General features: G+C 51.4%; 1 protein-coding gene across 1 annotated transcript in view; it reads right to left on the minus strand.

Moving 5' to 3' along the window:
• Positions 1–1766: 1766 nt before the first annotated feature.
• CAPN2 (calpain 2) overlaps positions 1767–27442 on the minus strand; it is a 62568-nt gene continuing 36892 nt past the window's right edge. Inside the window, exons 7-21 of the mRNA XM_004271002.3 lie at positions 22373–22458; positions 21395–21469; positions 20531–20691; positions 17655–17824; positions 15431–15442; positions 14167–14378; positions 12945–12981; positions 11953–12018; positions 10603–10660; positions 8292–8356; positions 6972–7040; positions 6335–6413; positions 4811–4927; positions 4489–4547; positions 1767–2735 (exon numbers count right to left, since the gene is read on the minus strand). Of these exons, the coding sequence (XP_004271050.1) occupies positions 2712–2735; positions 4489–4547; positions 4811–4927; positions 6335–6413; positions 6972–7040; positions 8292–8356; positions 10603–10660; positions 11953–12018; positions 12945–12981; positions 14167–14378; positions 15431–15442; positions 17655–17824; positions 20531–20691; positions 21395–21469; positions 22373–22458 (1290 nt within the window). The 3' untranslated portion in view covers positions 1767–2711. The remainder of the gene's footprint in view (positions 2736–4488; positions 4548–4810; positions 4928–6334; positions 6414–6971; positions 7041–8291; positions 8357–10602; positions 10661–11952; positions 12019–12944; positions 12982–14166; positions 14379–15430; positions 15443–17654; positions 17825–20530; positions 20692–21394; positions 21470–22372; positions 22459–27442) is intronic.

Raw genomic sequence — 27442 nt, forward strand, 5'->3', positions numbered from 1 at the left:
ATACTGTTAAAGCAGTTCTGTATTGTCCTGTTTTATGTTTCACGTTGCATCACATGCATGGTTTTTAATGGCGGTGTAGTATTCCACCACGTCATTCATCCAGTCGTTTGTGTTGAACGCGTGGCTGCCTTTCGCTTGTGTTATCATCGATGCTGCGCTCACATCTTTATGGGAGCAGAATTTTTAGATTGTTGAAAAAATAAGTGGGGATAAAGCAACTGGAGAATGGGCCTTGCTAAGGAGGGTAGGGTGTAAACTCTAGCTGTGCTTGGAGTCTAAAGGCAGTGGAGCCACCGAGGGGTTTTAACCAGGGGAGTACGGGAGTCAGCCAGGGAGGCAGGCGAGTGGGGGTGTCCGAGAGGGAGAGGGAACGGCAGGGACGGCAGCACAAAGTCGGGGAGGGTGATGACAGATACGTGTTCATAGCTTTTGGCTTTGGGAGGTAAGTGGTGATCATCAAAAGCAGTTTCAGGAGAGTGGTCGGGCCATTAGCCAGATCGCAGAAGGTAAAGGAGGCGCAGAAAGATGCAGGGGCGTAGCTGCTGGGGAGGCCTGGCTCTGGGGGAAGGAGGGGAGGCCGGGAGGAGGCGGGTGGTCTGTGTGTTATCAGGTGGCAGGCCTAAGGCACCTGAAAGAGAGTGTGAAGAGAGGGGCCAGCTGATAGGCTGAGACTGCAGTTCAGAGCAGAGATGGGGAGGGCTTTTCTTTTGGACTGGAGGGAAGGGAGCAATGGGGGATTAGATTAGGGTGACTTCCTCGGGGCAGAAGTCTGGGGGGGATTTACTTTATCATCTGGTTCTCTCCCCCCGTGAAATCTCTCCCCTTCTCTTTTAAATCTTTTCTAAATTTGCTACAATAAGCATATAACGTTATCTTTTTTTTTTTTTTCAAGCATTATTTCTTATCCTGTGACTAAATGTGAAGTTGTGAACTCCAGCTTCAGGCAGCGCGGCAGGTCAAAGTGCACCAGGAGGGGCAGAGCACCCGGAACAGTGGGAAAGGTTTGGAGCAGCCTGGGTGGACTGGGGGGAGCCTGCCTGCCCTTCCCCTCCCAGTTTCTACCACTCCTGTATTTCAACCGCCTTAGCACCCTCCTCTCCCCTTCCGGTAGTCAGCCTACCCTCCCCCCACCCCACCCCTCCCATAGCAATCCCGTGTCACTGGGAGCATCCAGCCCTCCCAAACCCAGTTCTACTGAACGGAGAAAATCACCCCCCACCCCCCACCAGGGGAAGTGCTGCCTGTTCTTGGTTCCCGCTTCCTCTGGGCCCTGAGATGCTCCGCAAGCAGGAAAACTTAAACTCCTGCGAGCTGAATTTGGGAAATCCCTCTTCCTATCTTTTCATGAGATAGTAGGCTGCCATTTGCCTCTCTCTAGTCGTCTGACATCTTTCCCTCCTGCCAGGAATCCCCAGCAGGCGACCTGTGGTTTAGCTGCATGTCTTCCTGGCTCTCTCTTGTTCCCTCCACCAAAGTGACAGGCAGGTGGCAGGTGGAGCACAGACTTGCCGGTACCTCCTTCAGAGACCAAGAAGCAGTAGAAATTGGAGCTGACTTTATGGTCCATTATCAAAGCTTCTGAATTGGATTTTTAAAAAGCTCTATAGTTCCACACTGAAATGGAGGCCAGCTGCCCTTTCCTCTCAATACAGGCATTTAGGGAGGGAGGGAGCATTTAGGGAGGGAGGGAGCGCGCCTGGCTAGAGTGGGACGGGATGTAACTGGGTGTGCTCACCGCTGGGCCCTCAGGAAGAGCGGCACCCACGTGCGATTGCCTGAGCGACTCTTTATTGAACAGTACATTTGCGAGAAGATAAGGCAACAAGGCAGTATCTGTACAGTGTCGCTAGCATTTACCCAAGGTGAAGCCAGGAAACACGTTCATGTGGTTTCCACGGGCGTCCCCCCAATCCATGCACGAACGCTAGCGGTGAAGTCTGGGAAGGTTCGAGGCAGGCGGCGAACAGCTGTGCTGTCTTCCGTCACCGTGGGCTTGCAGACGGGACCCCCGGTTTGGGTCATCACTTCAGCTGAGCAACGGGAGCGTCCCTTCAGTATCGTAACGCTCAGTTTATAAGACCAGACGTGCGCGAGAACTTGAGACAGACACACTGTTAACCAATCAGTTTTATATAAAATCTGTCTCTTATTAGCCCAAATGAGAGAGATGTGCTTCTCACCTGGCCTCTTCAGGTGCCTTCGTGATGCAGCATATTTTTCCATTTTACTCAAGGGAAATGGTAATCCCTGGACAGCTGTGTGGTACATGTCACAACTGTATTTTTAAACTCAAAGTTGCTTTAAATATTGCCGGCAAGGACCTTATGTCCTTTAAGGTTTGACTGAATGTTAAATTAAGCTCAGCTGTTAAATACCTCCCTGCATTTTTTTCCTGATTTAATATTGTTATAAACAGGAAAGTGTGTAAAAGTAAAGTGTATCCTATGTACAGATTGAAGGTTTTCTCTAAGTTTTTCAAGGGTTAAGTGACTCGCTTGCATTTAGTACGATTATATGCAAATCTTTTACATTGATATCTGAAAGTTCTGCTTTCTCAAGTAGATAGTATCATCATTTTCAGCTCTAATCATCAGTTTAAGTAAATGTTCCCATAAGTTCAAGATTCAGATAAAAAGTTTCTCTGTGGAGGCTTAGTCCGTGGCTAAGAGAGAAGTCTTCATGAGAAGTCTTCAGGCAGATCAGTTATAACCTCAAAGTACTGAAAAACACAGCCACTGTGGGGAAGGAAAAAAACCAAATCAGTTCAGTGAGCATTCTTAGAATTAAAAGGCTATCCGAGTACCTACAGATTATTCTGAAAGATTGACTGTTGTACGAGAAAAGCTGATCAAGGGTTACGATATCAGAGTATTAACTCACATTTTTTCTACCTGATTTCTAGAGTCTAGCTTTTTACAGGGTCGTAAAAAGCTGTTATCTGAATTAGGTGGTCATGAATCGTAGTACAGGGTTGACTGAAACACGTGAAACGTGGAAAACACGAATTAGCATTTCTGTATCCCTGCCTCAGTGTCACATCAGAGGTTAGTTTGGATAGCCCTTAAACTAGTGGTTTTCAACCTCGGTTCTCTACTGGAGTAATCTGCGAACTTTAAATCAGTCTCTAATGAAATTAGTCTGGGATGGGCCTGGACATCAGGACTTCTGCGAAGCTCCCCAGGACTGCAAGCTGCAGGCCAGGCTAACAATCGCTGCAAACTGAAGGAGAGGTCGTCTTCTGTCGCAGCCTCAGCGAAAAGAGAGTTGAGTGTGGGGAACTCCAGGGACCTGTGAAAGGCGAGGCTTAGGAAAGGAAGGAAAGCCGGTGGGTAAGATGTTTCTCAGAGGAAATGGGAGGATGGTCTGAGTAGGCTGGCCGCATAAAATAGTGGGAGGAATGAGATTTCCAGCCAGAAGGATAAAGGGGGCTGCAGTTTCCCAAACTTCACACGTGGCATGTTTAGGTCCCAATTGTATTGCCTCTACCTTAGACTGCAGTCTCAGGGGAGGGTTATTTCCTGAGCTACACAGAGTTTTAAGCAAGTTAGTGTTCTTTGGAACCAGCTAAAACGTATTTTGCAGTTGGCTCGCGCTACTTTAAAATGCATTGATACCAGAGTGAAAGAGCTATTTAGTTGCTGGCTTCCTCCAGAGTTCGAAATTCAATGGAAGGCGGCGCCAGTCCCTCACCCTCGTCCTTCTTACCACTCTGCTCCTCTCTGGTCCCTGGGACTTGGTCATTCCTACCCAGCACTGGCCACCCAACCCCAGTCTCTGTAGCCTGTGTTGCTCCAAGCTCAGTTCCCCCTTGGACAGAGGAAATGCAAGCTGGAGCCGGGCAAGGATGAAAAGTAAGCCCAGCTGGCTTCCTTCTTTGAAGTGAGAGAACTTTCTGTCTTCGGATGACAAGAGAACATTTTTGCGCTTTGCTTTCTGTGGAATTGGCATACCAACTGAATTTCTAGTGATCGTTTCAGAGGTGCCCATTGCTGGGGTTCCAGACACATGAGCACAATCATTATATATGGTAAGCTTATCTACTATTGTTATTTTATTTTAAAGGTGGAGGAAGTAGAGAAGAGTAATTTGTGCAGAAAGTATTTTAAGTAGATCTAAGAATGACAGCTCTTCCCAAGACCCACTTACATTTCATCCACAGGGTTTCTTTGCATAATAAGCGTCTTCTCCCGTGCATGCGAATTAGCAGGTCATTTTTCTAAGAGGGATTCTGCAGCCACCCTCTTCTTCTTTTAACCTTGTGCTATTCTCAAGGCAAAGCTTCTGGGAGGAGGGACCAGGTGTGTTTTCTTGGACTCGAGAACCAATGGGTAGTTGGGAAATGACTGCCAGTAGAGGTGCACTGTGGGATCTTACAACAATTTACAGCCTGACCCTGACAGACCAAAAGCCACAGATCTCTGTCGCCCAAGTTACAGCCCTTCTCCCCTCCGTCCCCTAGGAGTAGGGGCTGGGAAGCTGCTGACTTACAGAGATAAGGTCAAGCTGGATCATACCAGTATCCTCGGGGTCCAGCCGCTTGAATATCCCTGTGGAGGCAGAAACAGGATGTCATATAAGTGAGCTGCAACAGAGGTCACATTATCCTTTTCCCCAGCCTGGCAGCTGAGTTCACTGAATGACACAAGTTACGATTCCTTCCCTCTGTCCCCAAATTAAAGAAGGATTTTCATTCTCAACTGGACAGACACGTCTCTGGCTCACCCGTGAGGATGGTTTCACCCGTGGGGAAAGGCAGGCTGCTTTCGTACCGAGAGAACTGAAATGGGCCTTTACCCAAGTGGGCACTTACTGAATAGTGTTTCCAGTCGAACCAAACACCTAACAAAATTGTCAAAATCGATGACGAGCTGGTCATCTGCGAACCGAGCAACGATGACTTGGTGGAGCTGACAGGGCATCTTGAAACCTGCAGTTAAATGGACATGCAGACCAATTGCCAAGTGTTCGACTGCACCCTGGGGCTCTGTTCATGGGCTCTGGACCCGGAAGATGAGAGTTATGATGGCTTTGGTCCCCTGGCTGCTCTGCTGTGAGACTTTTTATTTTGCAAAGCCAGTGCCTTCTGCCATTGCTTCTGTTTCCACACTGTTCACCTCCACCCTGCCTCTCTCCTTTTCTTTTGTTTTTTTTTTTTTTGCATTTTAATATTTATATATTATTTATTTAGGCTGCTCCGGGTCTTAGTTGCAGCATGCGTGTGAGATCTGGTTCCCCGACCAGGGATTGAACCCAGACCCCCTGCATTGGGAGCGTGGAGTCTTACCTACTGGACCATCAGGAAGTCCCATCTCCTTACTAACATGTAAGACTTTCCTTGCCTGTTCCTACTTTCATGGTCAGGCTATTTCATGCTATCGATCCTATCTCCTTTTCTGTCTGTCTTACGCTGAATCGCCTTGGAGACTAGATTCTTCCTGGATGTATGTGGCAGAAACTGTTCATGCTAAACTAATATTAATTCTCCCTTTTTCCATAGTTGTAGAATTTTTAACAGGCCATGGCTACCTAGAATCAAGGCTGCCTTTCCCAGCTTCCCTGGCAGCCCTCTGAAGCCTTGTGACTAAGTCCTGGCACTGGGATTTGTGTACAGAGTGACATGTGCCCTTAAAGGCAAGGAGCCCCTCTTTCCCTCCTTCTGTCAGCCCATTGCTAGAACGTGGTTGTGGTGACAAGCTGTCCCCGTCCTGCAGATACGGGTGACGATCTAAGGGCTGGTGACACAGTATGAGAGAAGGAGCCTGGGTCCCTGACAGCAGGAGACACCGTCTGGCCTTGGATGGCTTGAGCTTGAATCGTTATGTGAGAGGAAGGTGTATCTTGTTTAAACCACTTATTTGGGGTCTCTGCTGCAGCATTACATCCCAACGAATGGACAACCTCATACTGTCATATTTGTCCCCTAAGCACACCAGTCTCCCACTCTGCTGGTCTCCCACAGCTGGTGTCCCTTTTACTGACATCACGTGCTGCTAAGGACTCACCCAAGGGTGGAACTGGACATCACACTTCTGCCTGACCAGCCCTGCACCCGAACGGACGAGGGCAGGGTGTGTGGGTCTGCTGAAAACTGGCTTTGCCTGCGACCCACTGGGGCCCTTGGAGGGAAACTGAGATTCCAGACGGCTTAGAGGGCAGAGCGTCCTGGACTCCGTATCATTTTACCAATTAGTCTTTAAAAGGCGAATGAAAAGGATGTGTTTGTACTGAACCAGCACCTACTCTATTTCATAGCTTACCAAACTTTGTATCGTATAGAATAAGTTTTCACATATTCTACAGATAAAAGAAAGAAAATACAGTTAGGAAGTGTTACCTGCTTCTTCTAATGCTTTCCGCATCTCATAGGAGTTCATGGTTCCGGACCTGTCCACGTCGATCTCCCGGTAAATTTTCTGAAACACGCAAAATAGTTAGAAAACCATGACCCAGAAGGTGGCAAGTTACCTCTCTGTGCTGTGTGCTAAGCGGGGCTGAAGTTCTTCCAGCTCCATGCCTCTAGTTTGGCCTTGGAAGCATCACCCATGTTTCTGCCTTAAAGAGTACTTTGCCTCTCCATGAGCTAGTTTATAAATACGCCCATCAAATCACCTAGCCAACTACACGAGCCCCTGTTATTATCTTCTGTAATTTTTGTACTTTAGCTGTCAAAAACCCCAACTACAAGCGGCTACATGGCCTTTTCAGGACACTTGATGGTGGCTTTTAGATGACCCCGTTTCCGGTCAGTAAGGCAGGGAGTAAACCACGTCACTTGCGAAGTCTTTGTTTTTCCTGTTTGCATTTGCCCAGCCCTGTCTTCACCCATTCTGAGCTCCGTTATGAGTACAATCCCCTCTGCTTGGAGATGCTCCTCCACCGTCCTAAAGAGCTGCCGCGTCCAAAAGTACGTGCATGGCGCGTTGCCCACACAGACCCACCGCCCCTGCCGCCCGGCCCTCCTGGGCTCTCACTTGGTATTTCTGAATCTTGGTCCAAAGAATGTAGAACTCCTTCAGACCCAGCTTGCCACTCCCATCCGACTGCCTGCAGTTAAGGAAAGCTCCCAGAGTCTGGGTTCACGTGGGCCGTGGCACCTGGTTTGTCCTCTCCCCTGGAGCATCTGGTAACCACAGTTCAATCACGAGAAGCTCTCGCAGAAGGACCCTTTTCCTGCTCTTCACACTGGCTAGACCTCCATCTGAGGGCTGGTGGAAGGGCCCAATAGAGACCTGCTGGTTCCCCGACACTGTGTGCTGATGGGTCTGGGGGTGCTATGCAGCTGGCCCCAGTTCCTGCTAAGAAGGAGCTGTTGGAGGATATGCAGAGGCTTCAGATGGCTTCTAATGGCTGCGCCCTTGCCCATTTAGGGAGTATCATTATTTCTAAGAGGCCTTCTGTGAGGGGAGCTACACAGCAGGTGCCATGAGCCCACCAGACGAAACTTCATAGAAGCTTAAGCCATCCAGGCCATCCTTGCCCAGCGCCTCTCAGTAAGCAGCAGGGACAGCAGAGGGATGATGAGTCGGCCTCAGGGCCGGGTGGTGGCCTGGGAAGGAGCCAGAGCAAGAGGAAGGAGAGTGCTCTTGGAGGGTGGGCCCCTATCTTATGAATCAGGAAGAAAATCATGACTGGGGAAAGCATTCACATTGGAAGTATCATGGTAGGGACTTCTCTGGTGGCACAGTGGTTAAGAATCCATCTGCCAATGCAGGGGACACGGGTTCGAACCCCGGTCCGGGAAGATCCCACATGCTGCAGAGCAACTAAGCCTGTGCGCCACAACTACCGAGCCCGTGTGCCTAGAGCCCGCGAGCCACAACTACTGAGCCCACGTGCCACAACTGCTGAAGCCCGCGCGCCTATAGCCCAGAAGAACCATTGCAATGAGAAGCCCGTGCACCGCAACGAAGAGTAGCCCCTGCTCGCTGCAACTAGAGAAAGCCCGCGCGCAGCAACGAAGACCCAACACAGCCAAAAAAAAAAAAAAAAGTATCATGGTTTAGGGACTATTTCCCTAGAGGTAACACATCCAAGCTGCGCTGGGCAGAGAACAGCGGGCATGCTGTCAGGAATTCCCTGCAGGAACCCCTCCGCCTGTGGCATCTCACATTCCCTCAGCTGAAGTCCCTCGAATTCCCTACTAAGGGAGGTCAGCGCTGACAACGGTCCTACGCCTCAGCCAGTAGGGACAGCTGGCCGCTGTGCAGGGGAGGAGGCCTGTGTTTGTATCTTCCCGGAGTGAAGTTTCAAACTCTCCCAGCCTCTGTCCTGCGGGGCCCATTAAAGGATACATCGAGCATGTCAACCATGATTTTGCAGGTCTCTATGCTGAAGCCGTCTGACTTGATATCTTGGCCTAGGAGACAAAAATAAGTGTGACAGGAACATCTTCTAGAGCAGTACTGTCCAATACAACCTTCTACGATGGCAGAATATTCCGTATCTGCACCCTCCCATGTGGGAGCCACTTAAATTGTTTTAAATAGCTGCACGAGGCAGGTGGCCACCATACTGGGACAGTGCAGAGGCTGTGTGACATCTGCCTGACTTCTCTGTATATTGGCCATGGGCATACGGAGTTATAATAAGTGCTTTTTAAATAAGTAAGAGAATGCTAAGAGTCTGGGCCCTGAAGTGTTCATAAGATGCAGAGTCACCTGTGGAGCTAGCGGGGGCCCCGCGTGTTTATTCTAGGCAGGGCCCTGAGAGAGGAAGAGGTTTACTTAACTGCCTGTCTGCAGGCATTCAGGGGACCTCTGTGTCCCCAGCTGGGTTAGCCAGAGGGCCAGAGCCTGTCCGCAGCCTGTGCTCTCCTAGGCGAGTCACTCACTGGTTGAGTCCCGTCTAGTTGGTGGTCGACAGGTGGCGTGAGAGCCTTGTCACAGATGTGAGTCTGTTCCCACAGCCTTCAGGGGAGCCCACCCTTTTCATCATGTCCTTGTGGAAGGTTAGGACGTAACCTGTCTCAGAGCTGCTGTTCTGGGCTCTGACCCCGTCTGGGGTGTGGGTGTGGGCTGTGCCTGGGGCCCTCGGGCAGGAGTCGTCACTGGGTGTGGAGCGGGGAAGGGTACCGAGCTCCGGGGCTCGGGTGAGGCTACTGCCGCGCCCCCAACAAGCAGCAGCAGAATCCCAGCGTGGCCCGATCCCTCCCCTCCCCCTCCCCGCATCTGTGCAGAAACAATGGGGCTCAGTGTCCCTGGGTTCATGACAACCACACAGCTTAACAGGCTGTGACCTCACTCGTGCCTGGTGGCCTCGAGGGTAAACACCATCTTCTCATCACCCCCAGATTGGAGGAGGGGCGCCGAGGACCAGGGTCCGCCTTGGGGAAGCCCCACCCTGGCCGCTGGACCCCCTGGCTGCAGCTCTGCGAAGAAGCTCAAAGGCAGCCTTTTGTTTGGAGGCCCCCGGGCATGGATCGGTCACACGTGGTTCCTGTGAGGGACCACATGCGTGTCGTTCACGTGCACTGTGATGGAAGACCCCACTGGCCTGGATCCTTCTTTGGCTTCAAGAGGAGGATTTTTATCTCTTGGGGTTGGGCCAGAGTGAAGTCCACGGGACTTCTGGAGATGATCCCAGGCTGACGCTCAGCCCTGACGACATACGCTCTGGTTTCGGATCCAGGCTGAGAACTCCTGATACCGTACAGACCCCTGCTCAGTGGACTGCTGTCTTATCACAGCAGCACAGTTCTGGTGCTAACTCGAGGGGGAGAAGAGCAGTGTGTGGGGGTGCTTTCTCCCCACCCCCTGCAGCGGTGATCAACACTGGGGAGGTGGACGGTCCATCCTTTGATATTTTTTGCTTAAGAAACAGTTTCACCTGAAAAGGTGCGCGAGGACCATGGCTCTCCAGCTTCTTCTCAAGTCTCCACCCAGTTCTGTCCGTTCTTTATAGATGCCCATCGGCCTGGGCTGAGGGCAGTCACTTCTGGAGCCTTGAAGCCCCTTGCCTGGCCCACTGGCTCAACGGAAGTGACATTTCTCCCATCAAGAACTGGCTCGACCAGGCTCCCTTAAACACACATTTGGGAGATGAGCCTTTTTAATGCCACCCCCTTAGCTGGAGTGGAAGACGGACCCCTTATTTTTCCATTCTGGCTCATCAGTGAGCTGTCGTCACTCTGTCAGTGGTTCCCCACTAAATACGGCCGGGAATCCAGGGAGGGGATGCTTTCTGGCTCCCATCACGCTTTTTCTTAGCAATTAATCATCATAAGAGTCACCGTATATACGGAGCCCAGGCTTTGTTCCTACACATCATCTCACTTAAGACATTCAACCACTCTGAAGAGGTTAAGTAATACTATGCCTATTTTGCAGATAAGGAAGCAAGAGTCAGGGAGATTATCTAACAGAGCTAGTAAGTGGTGGAAACCCGGATGTGATCATTGACCTCTAGACTCCAGAAACCTCCGCCCTTTTTTATCACATCGGGGAGAACCTCCTTCATCCGGTTCCTTGGTGGTGACGGTGGCGTTTAAGCAGGAGTGGGGGTGACGGTTCAGCCACAGCCGCTGAGCCGGGGAAGGGGAAGGGTCACCGTGTCCCCTCACGTTGCAGAAGCAGGATGAGGGATGTGCGAGGGGTGGGTACTTACGCCTTGCCAGAACTCTTCTCAGGATTGTCTGCAACTCAAAGGCAGAGATCTCTGCATCCTACGGAGATGCAACCAGAGCGTCATTATTGGCTCCCTTGGGGCTGCGTGAAGCGCGGAGCAGCGGACGTGTAACGGGTGTCCACTCTGGCTGAGCCCGCGAGGTGCATTAGAGCTGGGGCGGGGAGGGGTCTGTGGGCGTGCATTTCTAACAAGTCCCCGGGATACGCTGCTGCCACCACCCCCCAGGCCGCACAAGGAGCACAGCCACAGCCCAAGTTTCTGATAGTGTTTTAATGCACAGCGTGCTCCAGGCAGAGTTCGTTCGCCATTGCTCTGCTGTAGAGAATATGAAGAATAAATTCTCCATTCTACCCATGTTTGTGGTCTTTTGACTCAGTTCTCTATACCCTTCCTCGCACCCAGCATGCCTTCCTCTCCCTTTAAAACCCAGATCTGGCTTCCTGCAAAGCTGGCTGGGACCGGCTGTCTCCAAGAATTGGCCCAGCACTTTTTCTGTGGCCCTTGATGTCACAGCTCCTCAGAAGTGGTGCGGGTACCTCTGTTCACTTACACATATTGTGTAACTGGGGGACAAGCCCCATTATTTAAGACCAAGACTGACATTGTGCGTTCTTGGGGTGTGTGTGTGTGCGTGTGTGTTTCAATCAGTGGGGAAGTATGTCTCTACGATGCTCCTTCCCTTAGAAACCAGGAGGGAGGGAGGGAGGCAGACAGGCGGGCGGAGGCATGGGGCAGGTGGCACCTGCTTCAACTCTGATGAGGAGGCCCAGGTAAGCCGATGGTGGACACTCGAGAGAGCTAGTGTGCTCCATATATGGAGGAGAATGACTTTGTTTGGAGTCGTTGGAGGAAGAGGCCTGCTAACTTTGTAGCGGACGGAAGCCTAGATGCCTGAGGGATTTCTTTTTTAAGGACAGGGAAGGCTGACACTCTCTCTGTTGCTTGCATCCTTGAGACTGAAAACCCTCCAAGTCCCCAAATATTTTCGTGGCAATCAAAGAGAAGGGGTTGAGTTCCACGTCTCAGCTGCAGTGGCACAGAGCAAACAAAACAGCCACAAGGAGAGGCCCAGAGTCCTCAGGCAGGAGGATCACAGCCAGAGCCGACCCCCGACAGCAGAAGCCCCTGGCGACTGACGTGCAGAGGCCCTGGGGAGGCCTTGGGTAAGGAATCTGAGCGGAAATCCCAGTTATGTTTGTAATTCCTCTTTGCTTTTTGTTCAGTTTGTTTCCTTTCCCCCCCTTAGACTGAAGTCTCCTTGAGGGCAAAGATGGTCTCTTCCTTTGCGTCAAGCAGGGCGCACAGCACAGAGGTTTGGGGAGCACTTACCTCTCCTGCCAACTGGGCAAACAGCCTCCTGAATCCATCATCGATGTCGTCCTCGCTGACATCAATCTGGAAGGTGAGGCACAGAAGTGAGACGCAGTGACCAGCGGGCGCCTGCTCTCCCTTCCGAGGTGGCCTCCCCCGCCACCTCAGTTACCCTCTCTCCCTCTCTCAGGCCTGAATTCTAAGGTTACCGGGATTGAGACAAAGGACAGTGTGAGGAAGGAGGTTTTTTTCCAGTTAAAACACATAAGAGGGACTATAAACTATGTGGGAAGGAGTTACACTCTAATTTCTCACATAGGCGTCTTCTCCAACATTCCACCAAAACGGCCTTTTATGATCTAAGTAATGGGGACTCAGAAGTGTAAAGACAAGCTGGCGGGGTCTCGAACGACTCTGAACGTGGCGAGAGCACAGCCGTGAGGCCCTTGGAAATGGCTCCATATCTCACTGAGTACACGGAGCTTCAGCAGCTGAGGAATAACCATCATCAGGCCGCTGCGGGCACCAGGACAGGGGGAAGAGCGCTCCTTCCCATCTGTGTGCTATCCTTCCTCAACTCTGGACGCTTAGGTTGGGTCTGGAATTCCTGAGTTGCAGTCCTCAAAGCCCTCAGGATTTACCACTGAATCACAACTCCCAGAACTCTAGGGAACCTGAAAAATCTTGTCATGCAACGTTTCCATTTTGTTGATGAGAAAACTGAGGGCCAGAAAGGGGAGTGGCAAGACCGCCCACTGCTCAGAGCAGCCTGGTGTCCCATCCTCCAGGCACCCCGTGCGTGTGGGCTACATCCAGGGGACCGTCCAGCCCCACGCAGCGGCCACAGCCGGTGCAGGAGGCGCTCTCGGACTCCCAGGCCAGGGCTGCACCCTAGTTTCAAGCTCTGCTCGTGAAATCCTAGGGGCCTCCTGAACCCTTGGGGTTATTTTCTGCTCTACCGCTCCTGGGTTGTTCAGGACAGAGCGGGTGAAGCTCAAACAGTACGGTACCTCTTCAAGGTTGGCCTCGATTTCGTCGTCGACAACTCTGGAAACAGAAGGAAACTACGTGTCACTGAAAAGGGAGCGTTGCAGAAATCCCGGCTAAAATGAAACTGCGCCGTTAAACCCAGCATGGGGTGGGCACAGGGGTTTTTTCTGCATCCCAAGTTTCTGTGACAACACATCCCCTACAGCAGAAATTACAGTTAGAGATGATCCAAGGAAGTGTCCTGGCTAAAACAACTTGAGAGTCAGAACTGTTTTGTTTGCTAGTTTTCAGTCTTCATCGAAGAGCACGGGCTTCCCAGGCTCTACGGTGCTGGCGCTCTGGCCTGGAGGGACAGCTTTTAGGCTCCCTCTGAAACGCCCTTTGCCGTCATAAATCTTCACACTGAGAATCCTGCAGTGTACCCTGCTGCCTACTTGCTCTGCAGAGGGTGGGAGAAGGCAGGGAGGCCTGGGTGAGATTTCAGCTGAAGCTCAGGCCCTGGCTAGTTTATCCCACACACAGTCCTGTGTGCAGGGCTGGGTCCTTCTGCTCCACAGAGAGGGAAATTCCTTCTCTGCTGTGCATGGTCTTGGAGCCCGGTGATCCCTGCCCCTCCCGCCCACTGCCCGCCCCCCTCCATCCCACATGGATCTGAGCATGTGGCCCAAGGTCAGAGGGGGACATGGCAGCTGCCACACCCCCTCTTCCCACACCCTGGTCCTCTGGCGTCCAGCCTCCTATCAGTTCTAGAGGGTCTCCAGGGCCTTCCAGTAAATCTTGTGCTTAAGTTGCCCAAGGCTGATTACATCTCACGCAGTCAAGGGCCCAGCTGAACAGACACGGTTAAGCCAGCAGCCATTGTGAATTGAGCCAAAAATGGTCCCTGAACGGCGGGGCTCCAGTGAGGACGGGGGAGCGCCTGGAGACATCTGAGGGACCGCTGGGATTGGCACTTAGACCCTCGGCTCTGCCAGGCTGGTGGGCTGGGGACGCAGGGATTCTACCAGCACTGCCCCAAATGACAGGCATTTGCAATTTGCTCTACAACCATCCCTTCTCATCAGAAAGATCCCGAGTGTCTATTTTCTTTGCTGACCCGAGGACAGCACTAACGTTCTTCGATACCTCAAGTCCTCACGCTAAGCCTTCGAAGCGGGCGGGTACTACAGAAAAAGAAGCTGACGCGGGGGTCCAGGCGGGGCAGGAACAAGGCGTGGGGACGAGGAGGGCTGAACGACCTACTGGTAGTCAGCTTTCTTCTCGGAAAAGACCCGGATGCAGAAGTCCCCGTCCTTGTTGGGCTCGAAGGTGGACGGCACCAGGATGTACTCCCCCGGGGGCAGCTTGAAGCGGTTGAGCACCTCCCGCAGGTTGATGTAGGTGTCCGACCGCTCCCTCGCTCGGTGCGTCAGGAAGAAGCTCTTGCTGAGGTGGACGTTGCTCTGTCCTGTCAACTGGTGAAGAAACAGGAGCAAGAGGGAGTGCAGGGTGGAAAGGGCTCCAAGCACCGTCCTCTCCACTCATCGAGACAAGAGGCTCACGGCGACAACTCTGCATCATCTCAGATGAAAAGCTAACTTTCTACCCCAAACACAAGCTCAGAGGCACACACAGCAGGAGACCCACATTCACCCCCTGTCTTCAGATGCCCCATCTCTCCACTCGGACAGAGGTCCTCAGCCTTCCCCTTACGACTCAGGGGCATTAAAGTGCCCTCGGCCGGGATCCACTCAGTTCTGTGTGGTATAGACACACTGACGCAAGCAGCCAGGACCACGGCGAGGAGGGGGCCCAGCTCTCAAATGTGGGGTGTCAGTCTGACCACGGCATCCACAAAGGCCCAGCACGCCACCAACTGCCCTGTCCTGTGTGTCGACTTGAATAACTGTTGCCTTTAAAAACACACACTGCGACTGTGTGTCTCACCAGCTCGGTTAAGCCTAACTGTGGGCCTACTAAGTGCTCTCACATATCACAGCGCATCCCAATAGTCTGGCAAGGTGGATGGTTGACCAGTTTTACTGACGAAGAAACTGAAGTCCAGAGAGGACGGGTTAATTGCTCAAGGTCACACAGCTTGCAAATGGCAGAGCTGGGAATGGGGTCCAGGCCTCTTTCTGTGCTCCCCCATCTTATAATACCACCGCAGGGCTCATCATTTCCCTTTAGGCCTGTTTTAAGAGCACTACAGGACTCCAGGAAGAGTCTCCTGCAGCCCCTGGACCACGGACCCTCCACCCGGGACTAAATGTGTGCAGCGGCTTTGCCAGGTCTGGGGAGACAGCACGCCCCGTGGCAACTGCCCCAGCTGCCTTACCCTGTGCTTAGACCCTGGGATCTAGGACCTGAGCAACCTCACTGCAGCCCAGAGGGGCTGGGGACTCATCCTTCATCGCCACCAGCCCCTGCCCAGGCTTCACAAGACCCCCAAGCCAGCAGTCTAAGCCTCTTCCTTGTTGGTGAACCTGAGCCCCCAGGGACAGCGGCTGACGTGAGGCAGACGTACCTCCTCTGGAATCTGCAAATAAAGGAGAACACGCTGAATTCAGACTCTGGAAAAGCTCCAGAAAGAAATGTCACCACTGAGATGGTCTCCTTTGCTACCCCCCTTTCTCTGTAGCTTTACCAATAGGAACTAAGTCAACCCAGTAATAATTTCCCAAGGAACGCAACGTATTCCCACATTTTAAAAAAAATCTTGCGCTTCCCTGGTGGCGCAGTGGTTGGGAGTCCGCCTGCCGATGCAGGGGACACGGTGTTCGAGCCCTGGTCCGGGAAGATCGCACATGCTGCGGAGGGGCTGGGCCCGTGAGCCATGGCCGCTGAGCCTGCGTGTCCGGAGCCTGTGCTCCGCAACGGGAGAGGCCACAGCAGTGAGAGGCCCGCGCACCGCGATGAAGAGTGGCCCCCGCATGCCGCAACTAGAGAAAGCCCTTGCACAGAAACGAAGACCCAACACAGCCACAAATAAATAAGTAAAAAATAAAAATAAAGGAATTCCCTTAAAAAAAAAAAAAAATCTTATGAGCCGGCGATAATGTACATGAGCCCTTAGCCCCGTGCTTAACTTATAGAGCAAGAAACCGAGGCCTGGAGCTGTGAAGTGACCTGGCTGACCTGGCTGAGGTCACCCAGCTCCCTGTAGCAAAGCCCACACCCCACCCTCGCCGCCAGGGAAAGCAGGGCTGGAGGAAGCAGCACAGGGACACAGCTGCCCCCCGGGGCTGGGGGCCAGCAGGTGCTGGTTCTAAGCTGCTGCCGGCCACATCCATCTGTATTTCCTCAAGCAAGTCACTTCCCTTCTCTGGCCTCAGTTTCCTTATCTCTAAAACGGGATAGGTGCTTCTTGGCTCTGAAAGCCCATGGCTGGGTTTCCAAGTCTGGGCTGTGTGTCACCATTCAGTCTGCATTTTTCTTGCAGCTATTCTGTCCTAGATCTGAAGTCCTCAGCTCCTACTTCAGAGACTGAGAAGCTTGGAATTATGTGCTTTTTTTTTTTTTTTTTTTTTGCGGTACACAGGCCTCTCACTGCTGTGGCCTCTCCCGTTGTGGAGCACAGGCTCCGGACGCGCAGGCTCAGCGGCCATGGCTCACGGGCCCAGCTGCTCCGCGGCACGTGGGATCTTCCCGGACCAGGGCACGAACCCGTGTCCCCTGCATCGGCAGACGGACTCTCAACCACTGCGCCACCAGGGAAGCCCTTATGTGCATTTTTAGAAATGATGGTGCTTGCCCAGCTCCACCTGTTGGTGGGTGAGCAGGCAGATCGTCGCCCCACGGGTGGCAGCCGCATTTCCCTGCTGGGTGAAGTGAGCAGACAGCCTTCTCCCCGACACTGTGTCTGACTCCTACGCGCCGTGCTGGGAGCCCGGCTCTCAGGGTTCGGTGGGAGACCTGATGTGTAGTATTTGCTAATTTCCATGCTGTACATACTGCCCCCTCCCTGCCGTGGCTGTCTTCAGGCTGCCCACGTGACCTCACTGAATGTCGGGCTGGGAAGAGTGGGCCGGTTCCAGCACATCACTGCGGCCCGCCCATCACACCAAAGTGCACCCCACTTGAGCGGCTCTGAAGTCTTCCTTGCACCCCGCTTCTCCCACTGCTCACCCCAGGCCAGGAGCAGCTCTTCTCTGTGCGGGAGAAGGGAGAGGGGAAGGGACCGGGCCCAGCGTGTTGGGTCAGTTGGTTCGGAATGAAAGGACATGGGGGCAGTGAGAGCGCCTGTGTTGGGCGTGGGGCTCTAGCCGGCTGAGCCCTGGTGGGAGCAGAGGACCAACCGCTCCCCTGCCCCGAGCACAGGCTCTGCCCAGCGGGACGGGACCTGCTGACTCAGTTCCTGCCCTCACAGTGGCTCCGGACATGGTCCAGCATACTCTGTCCTCGCCTTACATCTGTTCTGTCCTTTGGAGATTGGTGGCCAGCCAGAGTGCCAGGCCTGGGGGAAGTGAGAAGGGCCACGGAGACCACTTGAAAGAGCAGGACTCCCCGGAAGCTGGCTGCAGGGGAAGGGGGGCGGGGGCTCCTGGTGACCCAGACCAATTGCAGGGACCTCCCTCCATGAGTCTCTTAGGACTGGCCCGGCCCATGGCTTTGCTTTTCCTTGGCCAAGCTCCCGGCCCGCGGTCCCATCTCCAGGTCTGCCTCTGGGGTTGGCCTTCGTCGCAGGGGCTGACACGAGCCAAGGTGGAAGGGAAGGAGGAGCCCCAGCCCTGTGGACGCCCCTCCCATACCTCATAGATGCCGAAGCCAATGGTGTGCATGTCCTCGCCCATCTTCCTCTGCCGCCGCCGGTGCTTCTGGATGAGACCCACCAGGAAGGTGCAGCCGTTCTCCCCGTCCTCCTGGTCTTCGTCCTCCTCCTCCAACTTGATCAGGTACTGAGGGTTCATCCAGAAGGTATCTGTAGCCAGAAGGGGCGGGGGTCAGTCACTCAGACCGCAGGAGCCCAGCGTGAACAGGTGTGCATGGGGGGACGAGGGGACGAGGGGACGAGGCCGCGCTGGTTGCAGGGGTTGGAGGCTGCTGGGAGAGGGGTGAGGATGGGCGGGTGGGGGTATGGCAGGGCAGAGGAACCAGAGACCAGGGCTGGCTGGCAGCCCGTCCGGGTGGCAACAGGCCATGAGCAGTGGAGGGCTGGGGGTTTGTCTGAACCTCACGGGAACCTAAATTAGAAGCTCCCCTTTGCAGTTCTCTCTCGCTCGCCCTCAGGATGGCCGGGCTTGGGAGGCATCCTGGCACAGGGTGGTCAGAGCTGAGGCCCAGATCTCCTTTGGCTCAGCTGTGATATCTCCCCGTGGTATCTTCTCACCAGGCTCTAACTCGGGGGTCAGAGATGGCCCAGCTGGCCTGGCTGGGGGGACTTGGGGACTAGGTCTGCACCCCCCTCAATGAACCCAGGGGCCAGGAACATCCTGTGCCCCGTCTCGGCCTCTTGTTCTGTGTCCCCGTCCTCCTGGGCCTGTCCCCTTGCCCACTCCCATGGTGTCTCTGCCCTCCCAACTTTCAAAACCAACTTGCAGGAAGGAGCCGAGATTCATTCATTTTAAGGATAATTAATGTGATCTCCTTCCTTTACCTACTAACATTCTACTTGTGGAGATAAAGGTATCTAGTGTAGGGTTTGGCCAACTATGGCTCTATGGGCTGCTGGCTGCCTGTTTTTACAAGTAAAGTTTTATTAGAACACAGTCATCATAACTGTTCATTTAAGTATGGCTGCCTTCGGGCTACAGCAACATTTGAATAGTTGCCATAGAGACCAGATGGCCCACAGAGCCAAAAGGGTCAACTATCTGGCCCTTAAGAGAGAGTCTGCCAACCCCTGATCTAGTGGGTAGGAGACATAGTCTTATCTGAGGCAGAGGACCATCCCAGCACCTCTGGAACTTGCTTGGTGGCTGCATACATGAGATGAAGGATTAAAAGCACCAGAGCTGGGCTTCCCTGGTGGCGCAATGGATAAGAATCTGCCTGCCAATGCAGGGGACCCAGGTTCGATCCCTGGTCCGGGAAGATCCCACATGCCACAGAGCAACTAAGCCCGTGCGCCACAACTACTGAGCCTGTGCTCTAGAGCCACAATTACTGAAGCCCGCGTGCCTAGAGCCCATGCTCCGCAACAAGAGAAGCCACCGCAATGAGAAGCCTGCGCACCGCAATGAAGAGTAGCCCCCGCTCGCCACAACTAGAGAAAGCCTGCACACAGCAACAAAGACCCAATGCAGCCAAAAAAAAAAAAAGCACCAGAGCTAGAGGCACCAATCTGCTAGTCCCAGTCTGACTACTTGCTCTGTGGCCCAGGTATGCCACTGAGAGGCTTGGTTTCCTCATCTGTAACAAGAGAATCAATATATGACCATGAATTGCCATTGCAGTACTTAAAGACTGATTCCGGGCCTCCCTGGTGGCGCAGTGGTTGAGAGTCAGCCTGCCGATGCGGGGGACACGGGTTCGTGCCCCGGTCCGGGAAGATCCCACGTGCCGCGGAGCGGCTGGGCCCGTGAGCCATGGCTGCTGAGCCTGCGCGTCCGGAGCCTGTACTCCGCAACGGGAGAGGCCACAGCAGTGAGAGGCCTGCGTACAGCAAAAAAAAAAAAAAAAAAAAAAAAAAAAAAAAAAAAAAAGACTGATTCCACAGTCAGACTGCCCGGGTTCAAATCCCGGGCACAGTGAAGGCTGTGAGGCCTTGGGCAAGTCACTTAACCTCTCCAAGCCTCAGTCCCCTCATCTTAAAGATGGAGATGATAATAAAGTGCCTGCCTCAGAAGGCTGTTGTGAGGATTAAATGGAGTAATATATTAATAAATCACTTAGCACAGTTCCTAGCACCCAATGTATGTTTCAGAATTGGCAAATGTCATCATGATGGGACAATTTCTGAGTGGGAGAGGGCAGGGGAGGACTGGGCCATCGAGGCAGAAGGGTCAGGGGAATAAACAAACGATAAACCAGAGGAGGAGTCCTTGCCCCCATCTGAGCAGGACCCCATCAACACCTGCTGAGTGAATTGGGCACAAGAGGATTGCCAGGCAACAACCAGGGTCTGGATGTGCAGAGGTCCAGTGGGTGAGGTCCCCCTGCTGGGCTAGGCCGCGTGGGCTTCGTGTGGATAAAGTAGCCCATGGGGGCTTCCCTGGTGGCGCACTGGTTGAGAGTCCGCCTGCCAATGCAGGGGACATGGGTTCGTGCCCCGGTCTGGGAAGATCCCACATGCCGCGGAGCGGCTGGGCCCGTGAGCCATGGCCGCTGAGCCTGCGCGTCCGGAGCCTGTGCTCCGCAACGGGAGAGGCCACAACAGTGAGAGGCCCGCGTACCGCAAAAAAACCAAAAAGAAAAGTAGCCCATGGGTATGAAGTGGGATTAACGCTGCCTCAGTGGGCGAGGCCGTGGCATCAGGGAATCTAGGGCCCAGAGAGGAATCACAGAAACAGCACGTCTTGGGTTCTGCGTGGGCAGGGAGACAAGTGAGTGCAGAAGGCAAGGGGCTGAGGGGACAAGAAGGGTGTTGAGGTGGAGACTCAGGGAGAAGAGGCAGAGGGTCCTGGAGGGTAGGAGCGGCCAGGATGGGGTGCAGCACACCAGGGTGGGGCGGTGGCAGGGTGCTCACTCGGGTAGTTCCTGCAGCCGCCCGCGGTGGAGCCCCGCCTCCAGTTCCCATCCATCTTGGTGAGTTTCCACTTCTTGTAGGAGTCACTGGTCAGCGTGTCAGGGGTCAGGTTGCAGATCTCCAGGCGGGAATAGTGCCTCAGGAAGTCGTTGAAAGACATCCTGCAAAAAGCAGGGACGCAGCACCCAGGTTGCCGGAGGACACACTGATAAGCCTGGACCTTCCGCCCAAGGCCAGACTAGGACCCAGTCAGGGCCAGGCAGAGCTGCTAGGAGACAGCACGTCGGGGCCACGTGGCCACCAGGTCCGCCACTGGAAGGCGCCAATTCTAGTCCTGGTGCTACCACCTTCTAGTCAGGTGACCTTCAGCAAGTTACTTAAGCCTCTATGAAACTCAGAACTCTCATCTGTAAAAATGGGGGCCACGTGCATCAAATGAGACAAAATACGGCTGCTCATTTGGTAAAACGCCAGTACTGTGCAGACGTAGGTGGTCCCAGAGTAGCACAGACACAGCCGCGTGGGCCCCACTGCTACTCTCCAAGGGACCCATTTCTTGAGGCCTCGGGATGAATCTCTAGGAACTGGTTGGGAGAAAGGCCCGTCTTCCCCCTCTTTTCTCTTGGGACCTGAACATGCCTGCAGGAATTCTTAGCCTTCTCTGCTGAGCTGCTCAGCTTTGAAACCCTACTGCTGAGATGGACAAACTGAAGAGGTTCAAGAATTGTTTTGTTCAAGGTCTTATAGTGAATTTAAAACAACAACAAAACCAGGATCCCACGCCCCTGCTCCCTCAACACGATAATCTCACTCATTTTCTAGTAAAGATCAGACACCTCTTTCCCTAACGCCTAAGAATCTTACCAGAATTCCCCATCTTCCTGCCGTCTGGTCAGCCTTTCCCTCTCCTCTGGGTCAATAGTGGTCCAGTTTGGGCAGCTGGAAAACCAAGCAATGGGAGAGGCATTAGAAACTAGCGTGGGACGATGACTTCTCCCCAAGATGCCCCAAAGTTGAGGACCGGGGACATGCTCTCCCACCTGAGGGCTCAGACCCCAGTAAGGGAGGGAAGTAACACACAGGTGGCTGAGAGGTACAGGGCAGCAAGGTGAGAGGATACATTATCCTGGAAGATGGTGGCAGGGAAGATTCCAGAAGATGAACACAGCCCATCAGAGAGACATGAAGTAACATCAGTGGCCCAAACTGAGATGGGCCTGTCAGCTCTTTTAAGGGGCGATTGGAAATTCGATGTAGGGGAGGGGCGCTCATCTTGGCCTCTGTGGCTGACCTGCAGCCCCTGGCAGGCGTCTCTATGCCATGGCAGAGGCTGCCAGGGAAAAGATGAAGAACCGTGGGTGCTGGGCTGTGGAGGGGCACGGGGAGACGGGAGCAGAGGAAGACCATGAGAGGGGCTCACAGAGTTCACCCCAGAGAGTCGAAGGTCTAACAGGCCTACCAGGAACCCTGGACATCAACAGAAGGACTTCTCTCTGGTCACAGGCACAACGTTTACATCCTTGGGATAGAACGAGTGCTTAGGGGAGGAAGGGTGTATTTTTTCCCTGAAGATCCAATAGCAAGGTGACGCCGAGCTAGGGAAGGGAGGAACCATGAGGTGATGAAAGGATGAGCATCCCAGGAGCCCTTGTAAAGGCACCCAGACGGCTGGAGTGCACTGCTTAAGAGCCTAGAGGGCCACCAGCCCCCGGGGTCCCACTCGGGGTGGCCTGTGCTCTCAGGGATTTATTCTCAGCACGGCTACCATGCCCCCCCCTCCTCAGCTCCCCAGAGACCCCTGGAAAGAGTGCCCCCACCGGCTCCCGAACCTGCCCTACTCACTTGTCGTTCCACTGCCCGGTCCACTCCACCTCTCCCCAGGGATTCCGGATGCGGATCAGCTTCTGCAGGCTTCCTCTGCTTTCCACCTGCAGGAGGGGTGGGGGAAGGAGAGGAGAGAGATGTTGAGTTCAAGCCAGGCCTGGAGGTTCTCCGGCCCAAAGCCCCTTTTTCTCCATGAGCCAGGGGCAGGAGGCGTCAAGTCCATGTAATAAGGGGGATCGCAAAAGGGAGAGGGCCTTGACTCCCTGACCCTCGCTGCTGCTCGTCTTGGTCAGCTCCCAGGGTCTGGCCCTTGGAGGACCAGGGCTCTTTTTTTTTTTTGCGGCACGTGGGCCTCTCGCTGCTGTGGCCTCTCCCGTTGCGGAGCACAGGCTCCGGACACGCAGGCTCAGCGGACATGGCTCACAGGCCCAGCCGCTCCGCGGCATGTGGGATCTTCCCGGCCCGGGGCACGAACCCGTGTCCTCTGCATCGGCAGGTGGACTCCCAACCACTGCGCCACCAGGGAAGCCGCAAGGACCAGGGCTCTTTAACCTCTATCCTGAGTCTGAGGCACAAATGTGCTTGTTCTAGACGCTGAATTGGCACGTCACCTCTGAACCTTAGTTTAACTAACTATAATAGCATGTACTTTTGTCACAGGAGCTCCATCAAATGAACACTGGTGATGACAAGCAAATGCAGTGCATGAATCTTGATTAAACCCTGGACTGGGGGCATCGAGGGTACTCTAAAGGACATTTTGGAGCAACTGGGAAAATGTTTACATGGACTATATATTAGATCATGCTATTGAATTAATGTTTATTTCTTCAGCATGAAAATAGTACTGGGATTATGTAAGAGAGTGTCCTTATGGGTAGGAGATAAATGCTGAAGTATTCAGGAGTGAAGTGTCTGTTGTGACATCTGCAATTTACTTCCAAATGGTTCAGAAAGGAAGTACACATACATAGAGACAAAACAGATGTGGAAAATTTCAACCACTGTTGAATCTGGAAAAATAGCATTTGGATGTTTATTATACTATTCTGTCAACTTTTCTGTAGACTTGAAATTTTTCAAAATAAAAAGATATATGCGGTGGTGTTAAAAAAAAAAGAGAGAGAGAGAGGGCACTGCACATGTCAGAAGACCTGGGATCTAGTTCGGGTTTTGTAATTAACAGTGGATGGTGGCTACCTTATAGTATAAAAACAAACAAACAAAAACCGCCAGCAAAATCCAGGACAGCGACCTGCTTGGACACAATGTGTCAGGTGCAGTCTGAGTGCTTTACATATATTAACTTGTTTGAATCACCTCAACAACCTGCAATGGATGTTATTTTTTTTAATTAATTAATTAATCAATTTTTGGCTGCATTGGGTCTTCGTTGCTGTGCGTGGGCTTTCTCTAGTTGCGGCGAGCGGGGGCTACTCTTTGTTGCAGTGCGTGGGCTTCTCATTGCAGTGGCTTCTCTTGTTGTGGAGCACGGGCTCTAGGCGTACAGGCTTCAGTAGTTGTGGCACGTGGGCTCAGTAGTTGTGGCTCACGGGCTCTAGAGCGCAGGCTCAGTACTTGTGGCGCACGGGCTTAGTTGCTCCACAGCATATGGCATCTTCCCGGACCAGGGCTCGAACCCGTGTTCCCTGCACTGGCAGGCGGATTCTTAACCACTGCACCACCAGGGAAGTCCCTACAATGGATATTATTATTACTGTTTCTAATTTAAATCTGAGGAAACTAGGGGGCAGAAGAGAGCTTAAATAACTGCCCAAGGCCACACAGCTGGCAAGCAGAGTCAGATTTGACCACTACAGTAATTGGGGCACCAATGCTTCTGTGAGATCAAATGTGAAAGCACTTTTTTTGTTTGTTTTTTTTATGTTAGTTTCAGCTTCACAACAAAATGAATCAGTTATATATATACACATATGTTCCCATATCTCTTCCCGCTTGCGTCTCCCTCCCTCCCACCCTCCCTATCCCACCCCTCCAGGCGGTCACAAAGCACTGAGCTGATCTCCCTGTGCTATGTGGCTGCTTCCCACTAGCTATCTACCTTACGTTTGGTAGTGTATATATGTCCATGCCTCTCTCTCGCTTTGTCACCGTTTACCCTTCCCCCTCCCCATATCCTCAAGTCCATTCTCTAGTAAGTCTGTGTCTTTATTCCTGTTTCACCCCTAGGTTCTTCATGTCATTTTTTTTCTTTAAATTCCATATATATGTGTTAGCATACGGTATTTGTCTCTCTCCTTCTGACGTACTTCACTCTGTATGACAGACTCTAGGTCCATCCACCTCATTACAAATAGCTCAATTTCGTCTCTTTTTATGGCTGAGTAATATTCAATTGTATATATGTGCCACATCTTCTTTATCCATTCATCCGATGATGGACATTTAGGTTGTTTCCATCTCCGGGCTATTGTAAATAGAGCTGCAATGAACATTTTCGTACATGACTCTTTTTGAATTATGGTTTTCTCAGGGTATATGCCCAGTAGTGGGATGGCTGGGTCATATGGTAGTTCTATTTGTAGTTTTTAAAGGAACCTCCATACTGTTCTCCACAGTGGCTGTATCAATTTACATTCCCACCAACAGTGTAAGAGGGTTCCCTTTTCTCCACACCCTCTCCAGAATTTATTGTTTCTAGATTTTTTGATGATGGCCATGCTGACTGGTGTGAGATGATACCTCATTGTAGTTTTGATTTGCATTTCTCTAATGATTAGTGATGTTGAGCATTCTTTCATGTGTTTGTTGGCAGTCTGTATATCTTCTTTGGAGAAATGTCTATTTAGGTCTTCTGCCCATTTTTGGATTGGGTTGTTTGTTTTTTTGTTACTAAGCTGCATGAGCTGCTTATAAATTTTGGAGATTAATCCTTTCTCAGTTGCTTCATTTGCAAATATTTTCTCCCATTCTGAGGGTTGTCTTTTGGTCTTGTTTATGGTTTCCTTTGCTGCACAAAAGCTTTTAAGTTTCATTAGGTCCCATTTGTTTATTTTTGTTTTTAATTTCCATTTCTCTAGGAGGTGGGTCAAAAAGGACCTTGCTGTGATTTATGTCATAGAGTGTCCTGCCTATGTTTTCCTCTAAGAGTTTGATAGTTTCTGGCCTTACATTTAGGTCTTTAATCCACCTTGAGCTTATCTTTGTGCAGGGTGTTAGGGAGTGATACAATCTCATACTTTTACATGTAGCTGTCCAGTTTTCCCAGCACCACTTATTGAAGAGGCTGTCCTTTCTCCACTGTACATTCCTGCCTCCTTTATCATAGATATGGTGACCATATGTGTATGGGTTTATCTCTGGGCTTTCTATCCTGTTCCAGTGATCTATATTTCTGTTTTTGTGCCAGTACAATACTGTCTTGATTACTGTAGCTTTGTAGTATAGTCTGAAGTCAGGAAGCCTGATTCTTCCAGCTCTGTTTTTCGTTCTCAAGATTGCTTTTGCTATTCGGGGTCTTTTGTGTTTCCATACAAATTGTGAAATTTTTTGTTCTAGTTCTGTGAAAAATGCTAGTGGTAGTTTGATAGGGATTGCATTGAATCTGTAGATTGCTTTGGGTAGTATAGTCATTTTCACAATGTTGATTCTTCCAATCCAAGAACATGGTATATCTCTCCATCTATTTGTATCATCTTTAATTTCTTTCATCAGTGTCTTATAATTTTCTGCATACAGGTCTTTTGTCTCCATAGGTAGGCTTATTCCTAGATATTTTATTCTTTTTGTTGCAATGGTAAATGGGAGTGTTTTGTTGATTTCACTTTCAGATTTTTCATCCTTAGTGTATAGGAATGCCAGAGATTTCTGTGCATTAATTTTGAATTCTGCTACTTTACCAAATTCATTGATTAGCTCTAGTAGTTTTCTGGTAGCATCTTTAGGATTCTCTATGTATAGTATCATGTCATCTGCAAATAGTGACAGCTTTACTTCTTCTTTTCCAATTTGGATTCCTTTTATTTCCTTTTCTTCTCTGATTGCTGTGGCTAAAACTTCCAAAACTATGTTGAATAAGAGTGGTGAGAGTGGGCAACCTTGTCTTGTTCCTGATCTTAGTGGAAATGCTTTCAGTTTTTCACCATTGAGGACGATGTTGGCTGTGGGTTTGTCATATATGGCCTTTATTATGTTGAGGAAAGTTCCCTCTATGCCTACTTTCTGCAGGGTTTTTATCATAAATGGGTGTTGAATTTTGTCAAAAGCTTTCTCTGCATCTATTGAGATGATCATATGCTTTTTCTCCTTCAATTTGTTAATATGGTGTATCACGTTGATTGATTTGCGTATATTGAAGAATCCTTGCATTCCTGGAATAAACCCCACTTGATCATGGGGTATGATCCGTTTAATGTGCTGTTGGATTCTGTTTGGTAGTATTTTGTTGAGGATTTTTGCATCTATGTTCATCAGTGATATTGGCCTGTATTTTTCTTTCTTTGTGACATCCTTGTCTGGTTTTGGTATCAGGGTGATGGTGGCCTCGTAGAATGAGCTGGGGAGTGTTCCTCCCTCTGCTATATTTTGGATGAGTTTGAGAAGGATAGGTGATAGCTCTTCTCTGAATGTTTGATAGAATTCGCCTGTGAAGCCATCTGGACCTGGGCTTTTGTTTGTTGGAAGATTTTTAATCACAGTTTCAATTTCAGTGCTTGTGATTGGTCTGTTCATATTTTCTATTTCTTCCTGATTCAGTCTTGGCAGGTTGTGCCTTTCTAAGAACTTGTCCATTTCTTCCAGGTTGTCCATTTTATTGGCATAGAGTTGCTTGTAGTAATCTCTCATGATCTTTTGTATTTCTGCAGTGTCAGTTGTTACTTCTCCTTTTTCATTTCTAATTCTATTGATTTGAGTCTTCTCCCTTTTTTTCTTGATGAGTCTGGCTAATGGTTTATCAATTTTGTTTATCCTTTCAAAGAACCAGCTTTCCATTTTATTGATCTTTGCTTTCGTTTCTTTCATTTCTTTTTCATTTATTTCTGATGTGATCTTTATCATTTCTTTCCTTCTGCTAACTTTGGGTTTTTTTTGTTCTTCTTTCTCTAATTGCTTTAGGTTCAAGGTTAG

Source organism: Orcinus orca, chromosome 1 (genome assembly GCF_937001465.1).
Source record: "Orcinus orca chromosome 1, mOrcOrc1.1, whole genome shotgun sequence".
Lineage (NCBI taxonomy): Eukaryota > Metazoa > Chordata > Mammalia > Artiodactyla > Delphinidae > Orcinus > Orcinus orca.